The sequence below is a fragment of the Puma concolor genome, chromosome B2, assembly GCF_028749965.1.
Source record: "Puma concolor isolate L17-30 chromosome B2, mPumCon1.1.hap2, whole genome shotgun sequence".
NCBI lineage: Eukaryota > Metazoa > Chordata > Mammalia > Carnivora > Felidae > Puma > Puma concolor.
The window spans coordinates 114,552,071-114,566,717 of NC_141671.1; the positions used below are offsets into that span (position 1 = coordinate 114,552,071).

The following is a 14,647-nucleotide window of genomic DNA, read 5'->3' on the forward strand; positions in this document are numbered from 1 at the left end:
GGATCTTGAGAAACTTAACAGAAGACCATAGGGGAAGGGAAGGGGAAAAAAATAGTCACAAACAGAGAGGGAGCGAGACAAACCATAACAGACCTTTATTTTTTTTTTTTTTTTTTTTAATTTTTTTTTTTCAACGTTTATTTATTTTTGGGACAGAGAGAGACAGAGCATGAACGGGGGAGGGGCAGAGAGAGAGGGAGACACAGAATCAGAAACAGGCTCCAGGCTCTGAGCCATCAGCCCAGAGCCCATAACAGACCTTTAAATAGAGAGAACAAACTGAAGGTGGATGGGGGAGTGGGGGGAAGGGGAAAATGGGTGATGGGCATTGAGGAGGACACTTGTTGGGATGAGCACAGGGTGTTGTTTGTGACTGATGAAACAAGGAATCTACCCCAAAAACCAAGAGCACACTTTACACATTGTATGTTAGTCAATTTGACAATAAATTATATTAAAACAGGGGCGCCTGGGTGGCGCAGTCGGTTAAGCGTCCGACTTCAGCCAGGTCACGATCTCGCGGTCCGTGAGTTCGAGCCCCGCGTCGGGCTCTGGGCTGATGGCTCAGAGCCTGGAGCCTGTTTCCGATTCTGTGTCTCCCTCTCTCTCTGCCCCTCCCCCGTTCATGCTCTGTCTCTCTCTGTCCCAAAAATAAATAAACGTTGAAAAAAAAATTAAAAAAAAAATTATATTAAAACAAAATTGTGCCCACTCAAATGATAAAATATCTTCTTCATGGCTCCCATCTCACACAGAACAAATGCTTATAATAACCATATGACTTGTCACATTCTGGACACACTTCTGCTCCATTATTCCTCTAGCCTTATCTTCTACTTCATTCAAGCTCCTCCAATCACATCGCCTTCCTTGCTCTTCTTCAAAACCATCAAGTGTGTTCCCTTCTCAGGCTCTCCATACTTTCCCCGGCTATCTGCATGGCCAGTTCTCTCCCTTCATGTCTTTCAGCCAAATTCATCTTCCCAGTAATCACCTTCCCCTATATCAATATGTAATATGCCCTTACATGCTTTATTTTTTTCTCCATAGCTCCATTTTAATTATCACTATGTAAAATAGTGGATATATTTTGCAGCCAAAATAGAAGATTGTTGAATAAATAAATGCCATTTTTCTTTCCTCCTTATAAGCACTTTTCATGAGAGCCCATTATGTGCTCTGCAAAATGGGGTCCTTTTTCTCATGAAACTCACAGAAGGGAAGACACAGGCATTATTACACTGCCAATGATCAAACACTTGTACTTCAGTAGGGCTTTGCATAGAGTATTACAAGAAAGTTCATGGTAAAAGGAATATCTCATTCATCTTGGGGAATCCAGGGAGAGCTAGATTGTTGAGGATTATTGGATGGATTTTGGCATGAGAAAATGTTATCCAGGAATGAGATTATTACAATAAAAGTACAAGGGCACAGAGCAAGGAAATGTTTGCTGTGTGCAGGAACCACAAGCACTTTGTGGTTCCCTGAGAGTAAAGTTCACAGAAGGAAGTGGTGAAAGGTGGGGCTGTAGAAACAAACAGAAGTCTGGGCTTTACATGCAATGTTAAGAAACTTGGATTTTGGCCTCCAAAATCCAAAAAGTTGTAGGCAGGGAAATGGTATAATCAGATTTATATTTTAGGTTTGTTGCCATTGATTCTATGAAGGTAGTTGTAGACATCTAGAGGAAATGATGAAAGTCTGAGCTAAGCTAGTGGTCAAGAGGCTGGAGAAGAAGAAAAGGATTAAACAAATATTGTGGGGCTAAAACTGTCTGATCTTGAGGATTAGATGTGGATGAACAGTGTAAAGAGAGGATAACCACCTCTTCGGAAGGATAACCACCCCTTAGTTTGGGTATCTAAATGGGTGGTAATACCATGAATTGAGGTAAAATAATGGAGCTTGACCTCATTTTATTTTGTTGTCATTGGGATGGGGGCCTTGGAATGATGATGAGTTGGTTTTCCTATTTGACTTTGAAATGGCTGTAAGGCATATAAGTGTATATGACCAACAAACAGTTGTTACATGAGTCTATAGCTCAGAAGTCAGGTCCACAGTGGAAGTGAAGAAATGAGATCCAGTGGAGGGAAGTTGGAACCGTTTGTATATGGAAGAGATCCCCCAAAGAATATGTGCAAAGTGGTGAGTCATTGGTAGAATTAAGGAGTACGTGAAGAAATGGGAACCAGAGAGAGAAAAGAGGAGAACCTGGGAAAAAGGTGGTGTTGAAGGAAGATTATATCAAAAATCAGAAGGAAGTAGTGATCAACCAACTAAATGTCACTGAGATATATGTTAAGAATAAAAAGCATGTTCACTGGATTTGGCATTTAGAGGGTCATGGATAATACTCATTTGTTCTTTTAATAAATATTTATTGAGAACATGCTATTTGATAGGACCTGTGCAAGTCCCCTTAATGAAAGAACAAAGAAGATGTATGTGATCTAGGGCCCTTTGAGATCTTATCAAAGGGAGAGTAAAGCATTTGAGTAGAAGGATACAGATAATTAAGAGTTTTAAAATGTAGAGTGAGAAATACTGGGACAGGACTAGCATAGGTGGCTTCTCCTTTCATGGATATGGTGCCAAGAATATGCTGTGCTGGGAATGTATTCCCTAACCCTGGGGCCTCTTAACTGGTGAGATGCTACTTGTCCTTCACTGCTCAGATCAATGTCACTTTTTTGGAGAAGTCTCTTCTGACCCTTAGACCAGACCAAGCTCCTCCTATTAAGTGTTCTCTTTATACCTTGTCCCTTTCCCTCATAGCATTTGTCATAGCTTATGAGTGTTTACTTGTACTATTGATTAATGTCTGTCTACACCTCAGACAACCAACTCCTTAAGTCCAGGAGCCATGTCAGATTTTATCAGTGAACAAATATATAATTGTTGAGTAAGTGAATGAATGAATGAATGAATGAATGAATGAATGTTTTCTGGAGAATGACAACTGATTTGGATGTATCAGTAACATAGGGTTGCAGTCAACTGAGGAAGGATTAAGAGGTGAATAAGAAAAGCAGTGAGTATAGAGTATTCTCTTTTAAGAGGCCTGGAGAAATGGAAGGGTGGGGGGTAATCACTGGCCACAAGGTCATGCAGAATTACAGGAAGGATTTGTCAGGACAGAGACACCTGAGGCTATTGTCTCAGGACACCTGAGCTATTGGCAGGCTAAGGGGTGTACTGTCACTGGGGGAAGGGATGAAGATGAATGAAGGAGGGGAGAACTGGCATCTGAAGATTTTTGAGAACATGGGACTCAGGGTCAAGGAAAGTATGGGAAAGAAGAGGGAAGAAAACTAGGGGCTAATTTATAGTACAATTGCCCCCTGGGGAATAAGCGTTGGGCAGTATTCTACACTCTTCTTCAAAGAATTTGTCATCATGAGTCAATCATAAGATTTAACTTGAGAAAGAATGAAATATGGCCTTTGGTAGCAATGTGGATGGAACTGGAGAGTGTTATGCTAAGTGAAATAAGTCATACAGAGAAAGACATACCATATGATTTCACTCTTGTGTGGATCCTGAGAAACTTACCAGAAGACCATGGGGGAGGGGAAGAAAAAAAAAAAGGTTAGAGAGGGAGGGAGCCAAAACATAAGAGACTCTTAAAAACTGAGAACAAACTGAGGGTTGATGGGGGGTAGGAGGGAGGGAAGGGAGGGTGATGGGTATTGAGGAGGGCACCTGTTGGGATGAGCACTGGGTGTTGTATGGAAACCAGTATGACAATAAACTTCATATTGAAAAAAAAAAGATTTAACTTGAAATATATATGAAATTCTCTATAACAAATTCTCTATAACAAACCAGTGCACTGGAAGACAACTAAAGTTATCAGGCAGAATATTGGCTTTAAAAAGCTAACAGAGTAGGAAACAACAAATAATTTTGCAATCAACGTCTTATTTGTTTTTTGCAACGTAGTCTACCATAATGAGGTGAACCCTTTTAGTTTGATATGACAGATGAGAATTCATTTCACTTATGTATGCCTTTCCTTCTCCTTCCAATTTTTTTCCTCCAAGTTTTTGATAGTTATTACTTTAGTTCTTCTTTTGATTATATTTTACCTTTAAATAATGTACTCAAGGGGCGCCTGGGTGACGCAGTCGGTTAAGCGTCCGACTTCAGCCAGGTCACGATCTCGCGGTCGGTGAGTTCGAGCCCCGCATCAGGCTCTGGGCTGATGGCTCAGAGCCTGGAGCCTGTTTCCGATTCTGTGTCTCCCTCTCTCTCTGCTCCTCCCCCGTTCATGCTCTGTCTCTCTCTGTCCCAAAAATAAATAAACGTTGAAAAAAAAATTTTTTTTTTTAAAAAATAAATAAATAAATAAATAAATAAATAAATAAATAATGTACTCAAACTTCTGTTCAGTATTCTAACAACGTTAGATGATATATAACGATCTAGTCCTCCTATAATTCTTTATGCTTCTTCCTTATTTCCCATTTTCTGTAAGCTGTAACTCTGTTTTTATATTGTTAAATTTAATAACATTCACATTCTATTCTAATGTAATATTTAATACTTCTGTTTTTCCTAAAGGATGATTTTAACATTTAAAAACCAATTGGGCATTTCCATAATTGAGAACATATAATTATGGATTTAGGATAACATTTCCTTTTCTACGAGTTCACAACTTCTAGGAAAAACACCCCTCACATCCTTGCTCCCTATCAATTACTTAATTGTGCCATATTTTGTTACAACTCATATTTGGAACTAATATGCCTTTTGTTTTGTTTTTCCTGAAAGTTCTCATTGTTTTTCCTCTATTGAGAGTAGAAATACCCACTTTGTTTATCATGTTATTTAATATTTAGCTCCTCAGAAATTTTATTGCTTGGTATATTCAAAAAATTGTCATGTTTTGAAGATGTTCTTGAAACCAACTGACTTCCTATTCTAAATTGAACTGATTGTTTTCCAGCTGTCTCTCTGAGAGTTCTTACACCATTTTTTTTGTATGTTCTTAAGTTGCATTTTCTTGAATTTCACATTTAGTTAATGAAGTGCTTCCTTAAGTGATGGCCACAGAAAAGGTAGAGTCTTAGCATCTCTGGCACTGTTTTATTTTTGCCCTCATGTAATTTTTATTTTATAGTTGGACAGTATTTCTAGGTTCAAAATTGTAATATTTTTAAAAGACCTTTGAAGGCTTTGTGTATATGTTTGCTTTTTTAAATTTCCTATTTTATGGAGAATTGGTTCAGTGAGCTAAGTAAAGAACTGAGCATCACTTAGGGGATTTTTTTCAACTTTCCTCATAATTGCTTCTAGTTGATTGTTCCAGATATCAAAAGCCATCAGGGCAAACACATATATAAAAATACTTTTAAACATAAATAGAGTAAATTATTTATTGGTGACAATAATAATGTAACAGTTAATTTAGTCGTCACTTACTGCTTTAGGAATAAAATAAGCCTTCATTTCTTGGTGAAAATAGAGATAAATACTTATGAGCAGATGTGTACTGATTTTATTAGAAAATGGGTTCAATATTTAGCAGTTCTTGGGGCTCCTGGGTGGCTCAGTCGGTTGAGCGTCTGACTTCGGCTCAGGTCATGATCTCGCAGTCTGTGAGTTCGAGCCCCACGTCAGGCTCTGTGCTGCCGGCTCAGAGCCTGGAGCCTGCTTCTGATTCTGTCTCCCTCTCTCTCTGCCCCTCCTCCACTCATGCTCTATCTCTCTCTGTCAAAAATAAATAAACATTTTTTTAAAATTAAAAAATGATATTTAGCAGTTCATTTATTGTTATTCTTTCACCTTATGATTTAAGTAGAATCCGTATAAAAATTAGTAGCTGAGGGGCGCCTGGGTGGCGCAGTCGGTTGAGCGTCCGACTTCAGCCAGGTCACGATCTCGCGGTCCGTGAGTTCGAGCCCCGCGTCAGGCTCTGGGCTGATGGCTCAGAGCCTGGAGCCTGTTTCCGATTCTGTGTCTCCCTCTCTCTCTGCCCCTCCCCCGTTCATGCTCTGTCTCTCTCTGTCCCAAAAATAAATAAATGTTGAAAAAAAAATTAAAAAAAAAAAAAAATTAGTAGCTGAATTCTACTTCTATTTTTCAGGTACTTTGTGGACATTTTATTAAACAAAATGTAAACAACTTGAGGATAGCAGATAATAATATATGTATTATATATATATATATATACACATATATACATATATATATGGTTGTATGATTAATATCTTAATACAGGTGTTAATATGTCCTATGAAGAATGCCATAGACTCAAAAAGGGTCCACATTGTCATTTCTAACTATAAAGTGGACTTAATATCAAGCTCTTTTTAGAATAAATATCTGGCATATTCTGAACATTTCATTTCATGACTTTTAAGTGTACAGAGGTCTAAGCAACATTTAGTGTTTAAATTTTCAACTTTTTAAGTATTAGCCACTCTTATTTATTACAGATGGAGAGAAGAAACCCTTTGAGTAGTAACAAATCCAATGATAGTTGTGATTTATGAGTGGTCAGTTTAATCTCATGGCTTAGTAGTATTTTGTCTGTCATATTATGTCTCTGTCTCTTAAGCAAAACCAGAATTTTGATGCTAAATTAGTTTGTTTTGTAGCAGAGCTAAACTAATGAATGTTTTGAAGCGATAATACCAAGTAAAAAGAGCTTCATTGAAGAATAAAATGTCCTTTAAGTAAATATAAAGCTATGTTTTAAGGCTTTATGTTCTAAAAACAAAGATGGCATTGTCAAAGTGTGACCTTTAAGGATACACTCAGGGAACTCATTTAGCATATAAAATTTATTATCCCCTGTGTGTTTGGAGTTCAAAATTACAACTCGCTTGTCAAATGTGAGAAGTAGTGTCTCCTATTGCACATTAATTTGCATTGTGTCTGTTCATTTCTCTGTAATTATCAAATTATCAAGAGATAGTTGCACTATCACTAGTAATAAAGGAAACACTGTGTACTTGAGGTAAATTATGAAACTACTTTTTCACGATTAAATCATTGCCTGTCTTGTGTAAGGTATTCAAATTAATCTATAGAACAGTATAATCCTGCAATGTACAAGGTTACTATGGAGTTTAGAATTATATCACTTCCTGTGCAGAAAGATTATTGGGCTAACAGTATTTTAGTTGTCTGCTGTGTTCAGAATACTATTTTAGAATTAAGGAAAGGGGCGCCTGACTGGCTCAGTAGGTACAGCACGTGACTCTTGATCTTGGGGCTGGGAGTTCGAGGCCCGTGTTGGGTGTAGAGATTACTTAAAAATAAAATCTTAAAAAAAAAAAAAAAAAGAAAGAAAGAAGGAAAGACTGTTAAAAGAAACTAGAAATTAGTCTTTGTCATTTAAATTAAACAATAAATATGCCACATAAAGATTTTTAGAACCCAGTGAAGCAGTGTTACAAGCAAACATAAAGTAGCGACAATATGTGAAATTTGGAGCCAGATGAACTGTCAGTGACAAGTTTCACTTATTAGTACATGTTTCCTGTCAGAAATAGTTTTGAGATTATGTTACAGAAAGAATGTAAATTGGTCCAGAGAGCAGCTAAAGCAAGCAGTGAGACTCAAGATAGGCCTCATGCGTGCGAGCAGACATGTTTGTTTGACTAGCACAAAGATTGTGCTGTCACTTAGCAAAGGATACTGTTGACCCCCTGGTTTTATCTTTAAGTTTATAATAAGAGGCTACTTAGCATAATAAAGAAACAGACATGAATCAAAATCCTTTCTCCATTCACTCAAGCAGACTACATTTCTGAGCTCAGGTTATGAATAAGAATGCCAGTCTCATGGTGTGGTTATGAGGCTTTAAGGTGCTAATCTGTGTACAATGCCCGGCACATAATGGGCTCTAAACAAATATCAGTCCTTTTCCCTTTAGAGGTCGCATACAGCACTATGCCCTGTGACCAGGAAATTTGTTAACCTTTATTTTCCCCTCTTAAAGATCAAATACAATATACAGTCAACAAGTGGAGGATACAATGAAATAACCTTTATTTTGGGTGCTCAGCAGTTGTCTCTGAACATGTCTTCTCCTAGTGCTTAGGTGCTTTAAAGCAGGATCAGGAATAGTTCAAGGGGCCACTAAGGCCTTTGGCCTATATTATTCCTTCACGCCATCTACTATTAAATGGCTGTGGTCACAGGAATTGTTCTTCAGAATCGTTCACAGAAACAAGCACAGCAGAGGGGAAGCACTGGACTCAGGGAGAAATAATCAGGAAGCTAAAGAGCCGAGCCTCAGAGACCCTCACCCGTACAAGTTCCTTCTTGGGCCTTGTAGCTAATTTGTGCAGTGTGCAGTGGGCTCTTGAACAACATAGATTTGAACTGTGCAGATTCACTGTAAATATATTTTCTCTTCCTTACGATTTTCTTAATAACATTTCTCCTCTGTAGCTTACTTCATTGTAAGCATACAGTATGCTAATACATATAACACATAAAATATGTAGTAATCAACTATGTTATTGATAAGGCTTCTGGTCGACAGTACACTATTTAGTAGTTAAATCTGGGGGGAGTCAAAAGCTATAGACAGGTTTTTTTACTGCAGGGAGGAAAAAAAGAAAAAGAATTAATATAATTTAAAAAGATGAAGTGGTCAATAGGAAAAGCAAGTTTTGCTTCCATTGACAAATAACAAATTCTGTTGATTTGTTTAGTAACTCTTGACCAGAGATGCTCATATGCACTTGGCCACAAGCTAGCCCTTGCCTATCTAGGAAGGTACTCTTTAGTTTAGCATCAACCTAAGGATCACCTATATGAAAATATAAAAAAGGGAACCACCTGACAATCAGGAGGTGTGCAGTTACATTGAGCAGGTATTTGACTTCTCACATTTTTAGGTGGGCAAAGGGGAAGGGATAGATGGAATCAGTATTATTGATCTGACTCAGTATGTGCCAATGGGTTAGGCACCATATATATATTATCACACTTTTATTCTCATGTAAGTAATATTACCTAAATTGAAGCAAGAAGTAACCTCTTTTTATAGAGTTTGTGGAGCCAGAATTCAAACACAGGGCTTCTTGGGGTCAAAGCCTAGGTTTTTCCAACCTCCCTAATGAGCTTAGGTTTTACCTGCCAAGGATCAGCTCCTGGGGGGGGAATGGACATTTAACCTATAATCCACCTAATGTTTGTTTGTTTGTTTTTTAAGTTTATTTATTTTGAGAGAGACATAGACAGCATGAGTGGAGGAGGGGTAGAGAGAGAGAGAGAGAGAGGGAGAGAGAGAAAGAATCACAAGTAGGCTCCTTGCTGCCAGTGTAGAGCCCTATGGGCTCAAACTCACGAAACCATGAGATCATGACCTGAGCCAAAACCAAGTGTCAGCCGCTTAACCGACTGAGCCACCCAGGTGCCCCACAGCCTGCTGATTTTCAATCCCCAAGGTCTTACCAGCCACTGAGTAGACTTTTCTTTCTTCACTCTCATTTGTTCTCATTTGTTAAGTGCCTGCTGGGGGGTAGTCATTGTGCTGCCTGTAGGATACTGCCCCCCATGTAGTTATTACTTCTTCAAAATGGCCATCATCACCTACAGGTAAGTAGGTGGATGACAGATGGTAGGTAGGTAGGGATGTAGATGGATGGGTGGATAGATGGATAGAGGATGGGTTCATGAATATGTGTATTGCTCAAATGAAAGTTTCACCATTACTATGATTTCTATCTGTTGTTATTTTTTTTTAATTTTTTTTTCAACGTTTATTTATTTTTGGGACAGAGAGAGACAGAGCATGAACGGGGGAGGGGCAGAGAGAGAGGGAGACACAGAATCGGAAACAGGCTCCAGGCTCTGAACCATCAGCCCAGAGCCCGACGCGGGGCTCGAACTCCCGGACCGCGAGATCGTGACCTGGCTGAAGTCGGACGCCTAACCGACTGCACCACCCAGGCGCCCCTATCTGTTGTTATTTTGAAAGCACCTGGAGGTCCTTCTAAAAATTCATATTGTTCTTTTAAATTGAAGTTAAAAATTTTAGTTATTTAATCAATAAAACTGAAATACTACATATAATTCGGAGCTAGCAACTTCAAAAACTTAAAAATCTTAATTTCAAAAACTACAAAATAAGGTTATATTTTGTAAATTTCTTTATCTTCAAAATTTTCCCTTTAAAAAAAAATATTTTGAGAGAGAGAGCATGTGTACAAGCTGGGGTGGGAGGGGGAGGGGCAGTGTGGGAGAAAGAGAAAGAGAAGCACGGTCCACGCTCAGTGCAGAGCCTGACATGGGGCTTGATACCGTGACCCTGGGGTCATGACCTGAGCCAAAATCAAGAGTTGGACACTTAGCTGACTGTACCACCCAGGCACCCCTGTCTCCCAACTTCCTAATTTCTGTTTTCACATTAAATATCTTCTCTTTTACCTGGGTGATTTTTTTCTCATTTCCATAACCATTGAGAAGTTTTTGAATAATATAAATATAACTGCACTAATACAGAAGTTCAGGGATGTACCTTGTGCATCAAGGGAAGGAGAGGAGGATTTCAAATGAAATGTGTCAAGTTGGGGAACCTGGCTGGCTAAGTCCGTGGAACAACTCTTGACCTCAGGGTTGTGAGTTTAAGCCCCATGTTGAATGTAGAGTTTACTTTAAAAAGAAAATGTGTAAGGGTGCCTGGGTGGCTCAGTTGGTTAAGCGGCTGACACTTGATTTCAGTTCAGGTCATGAACTCACGGTTTGTGGGTTTGAGGCCAACATCGGGTTCTATGCTGTCAGCAGGGAGCTTGCTTGGGATTCTGTCTCCCTCTCTCTCTGCCCCTCCCCTGCTCTCTCTTTGTCTCTCTCTGTCAAAATAAATAAGTAAATAAAAACTTTTAAAAAAATGTACAAAGTTGTGGGACTGTGGCTATAGCTTCACTGAAAAGTCAAGTGGCCAATGGTGGGTTTCACTCACGTTAGTTGCGAAGTTCCCGGTTGTATTAAAACACTCACTGACACAACCGTTCCAAAGCAAAGTCATGGGTAGAAATTTACAATAGCCAGAATGGTATTGGGGACATTTTAAATAAATTTTCTAAGCAAAGAACTTATATATAGATATAAATAATATAAATAAATGAGAACAAGTGGGATGCAACTTGAATGTAGTAAATGCCTACTTGATAGTGAAATGGGAAGACTTTCTGGTGATCCTGTTTTTTTTTTTTTTTTAAACGTTTATTTATTTTTGGGACAGAGAGAGACAGAGCATGAACGGGGGAGGGGCAGAGAGAGAGGGAGACACAGAATCGGAAACAGGCTCCAGGCTCCGAGCCATCAGCCCAGAGCCCGACGCGGGGCTCGAACTCACGGACCGCGAGATCGTGACCTGGCTGAAGTCGGACGCTTAACCGACTGTGCCACCCAGGCGCCCCGATCCTGTTTTAATCATATAAGAGTTGGACTGTGTAACCAAATCTTTTTTCTTTTTTTTTATGAAATAATGTTAAGTTCTTTTTCATGGTTTTTCACCTAACAAACCAAGGGTGCGTATACTTGAATGAAAGATGGCTCCAATTGTATGCAGTGTCCACCAGGATTCTGAGCCAAGTATCCAATTATATCCCAAGAAATAATATCTTTATTGTAACATGGCCTCAGTGTTTCAGACAGTGACTCCACACTGTTACAGTATGGGTTAAGCTGTATTTACATGTAACTTGACTGCAACAATAGAGGAAGATGCTTAGTTTTACAGATGGCGTTGTATAAACAGTCCTGTAAAGGTACTTGCAAATGACATTAGAGTTGGAAACTGAAAGGGTATTGTGAATACACTTACAGCTGCTATCATTTCCTTCCTCAAAGAAAGGGGCTTGGGGTGCCTGGCTGGCTCAGTTGATGAGCATGTGACTCTTGATCTCAGGGTTGTGGGTTGAAGCCCCGTGTTGGGTATAGAGATTACTTAAAAATGACAGCTTAAAAAAAAAGTCTGTTCCTTGATATTTATGCATAATTTCTACATAATCCTTTCTTTTAAGGAATATTCTTTATCTCTTCTTATTCCTCAAGTCACCTCATTCTTGCTGATCACAGCACAAATAAAATACACTTTCACAGCATTTTAAATCGCCTCCTAACCATTGAATTAGGTGTATGTATAGAAAGATAAGTAAGTTTTTGGGGGGATGTGTGTGTTTATATGTTGGTCAAAATAAGCCAACAGCTTGAGTACCTGAAATCTAGTTGAGATTTTTGCATGTTAAAATATTTGATACAAATAGTCTTGGAGAGTGTCATTATAAGTAAACTGACAGCCTCACAAATTCTATGTAAGGCTTTTGTTTTGGTGAAACTTGTGTCACTCAATAACGTTTGCCAGATTTTACTTTTAAAAAAATTGTAATAGCGTTTCTTTGTCTTTTCCTCTGTCACCGATACAGATCCACATCCAGAGAACTGAAGGATGTGACCATATGACCTGCTCACAATGTAACACTAATTTTTGTTACCGATGTGGGGAAAGATACCGCCAGCTCCGGTTCTTTGGAGACCACACTTCAAACCTCAGTATATTTGGATGCAAATATCGCTACCTCCCAGAGAGACCTCATCTAAGGAGATTAGTGCGAGGGTCGGTCTGTGGTGAGTGTCCGGCATGATTTATAGGAATGCTTTCTGGGAAGGAAGCAGTGATAAGAGAACCCAGAGATATAGTAGCCATGGTAATTCTGAGCACCTATCAGGTATTCTGGTGGGGACTTCACCCCAAAACAGGAGGAAGATATTTTCTCTGTTTTTGAGTTTAGAATGGAAATTTAAATTTGTTAGCAGGACACAATTCATATGAGCAAACGGATTTTGTTTGAAAAACAAATTATAAATTACACTGCAGAAATGTGAAGCCATTAGTCTTTTAATTTCTGAAGCCTTATCGTAAGCCATTTGATGAGAGGGACAATGTCACCTTCATTTTCCTGCTGGCAACACCTAGCAATGGGTCTTACACGTATCCTCTATTCATTCATGGAAGACGTGTAATACAATTTGTAAAAATCGTATGTTTCAGAACCCTGTACTGGAGTTTTACTGTATCTATTGGTTGATGTCACTGTGTGTATTTTCTGTTGTATTAATAGCTAACAGTTAATGAAATGAGTGTCAGATGCCCTCATTGTATACAAACCCAAGTTTACATATCCAAATGCAATGTTTTTTTTTTTGTTTTGTTTTGTTTTGGATTCACCCCTTCTTTGTCCTCAGCAACACACGATCTCATACACAAATATGCAGACATAAACACAGATGCCCACTCTGGCCTGATGCCACCAACCTTGTGTGATACAATGTTCTTCTGACCTGATATTGCTTCTTCCAATAGCTCCCCACTTCTCTGGAATATATCCACTGTGAGGCTTCTTCCTCGCGTTTTCATTACCCAAAACTCCAATATTTTGGAGGGCTGGCTAGGGAATCTAACTATTTATAACAGTATTTCCATGAGCATACCAAATTGCACATTAAGTTTTGAGATATAACCTATTTGTAAGGCTGTGTATACAGAGAGCAACCCAAAACCACAAAATCCTTGTATTTTCTGCATTACTTGTTCTTTCCTACTTAAGTGACATTTTGTGATAAGGTGTTTCCTTCCTTTTTTTTTTTTTTTACTTTAATCTTTATTTGACCATCATTTTTTTTTCCTTTCTGTTATTTGGTTTAATCATTCTTTTTTTTTTTTTTTTAATTTTTTTTTTCCACGTTTTTATTTATTTTTGGGACAGAGAGAGACAGAGCATGAACGGGGGAGGGGCAGAGAGAGAGGGAGACACAGAATCGGAAACAGGCTCCAGGCTCTGAGCCATCAGCCCAGAGCCTGACGCGGGTCTCGAACTCACGGACCGCGAGATCGTGACCTGGCTGAAGTCGGACGCTTAACCGACTGCGCCACCCAGGCGCCCCTAATCATTCTTAAATAAGGGAAATTATTTCCTGCCCTAATGGTACAATAATATTTTGGATGCATTCTCGGTGGGTCCTCTCGTTATTGACCCAGACGCCACTCCCACCCTCTTCTCAGGTCACAAAATAGCGTTCAGTTACTTAACAGCCTAGAAAATGTACAACCATTGAACATTATCAGCAGAGAAATATCTTCTCTGTACAGTCTTTTCCATTTTTCCTAAAAAAATTCATGGTCAGCTTTCTGTAAATGGTTTTCTCTTTGGCCTACCTTCTGCTCTGTGTGCGCGCATATGTGCGTGTCTGGACAGACCTGACGAAGTAGGGAGCAGCCGGCTTTCAGATAAGCTCTCCCTCCCACACCTGTTTTCCCACCGCCAGGACAGCTGCCTCTAAGTGCTGTTGGACCATAACTCCAAATGAGGTGGTCCACACCTCTCCCATCTGCACCAAGGGCTGGAAAAGGACTTACTCTGTAAGTCACAAACCTAGCTTCTCCCTGCCATGTAAGAGAGAAGACGGAGTATAGCAGACCCCTCCAATGTTTTATCTTTGTGGGAGGTAATCCCGTTTGCTTCCTCAGTTTGGGACTGCAGCCTCCAGATGTCCTTGGACAGAGGCAGAGAAAGGGCCTGCTCTTCCCTCACAGCTGGAAGATGGGCAACATGGTTTGCATTCCACATGACCATGTGTCCAGCTATGGATCAGAAGTTCTGCTCCTGAAGAA

General features: G+C 39.3%; 1 protein-coding gene across 2 annotated transcripts in view; it reads left to right on the forward strand.

The window, feature by feature from the left end:
- The window catches only part of RNF217 (ring finger protein 217), a 126,433-nt gene that overhangs the window by 106,022 nt on the left and 5,764 nt on the right, over positions 1-14,647 (forward strand). For both annotated transcript variants that reach the window (XM_025925933.2, XM_086707748.1), the window contains one exon: positions 12,402-12,603. In XM_025925933.2, coding sequence (XP_025781718.2) covers positions 12,402-12,603 — 202 coding nt within the window. The remainder of the gene's footprint in view (positions 1-12,401; positions 12,604-14,647) is intronic.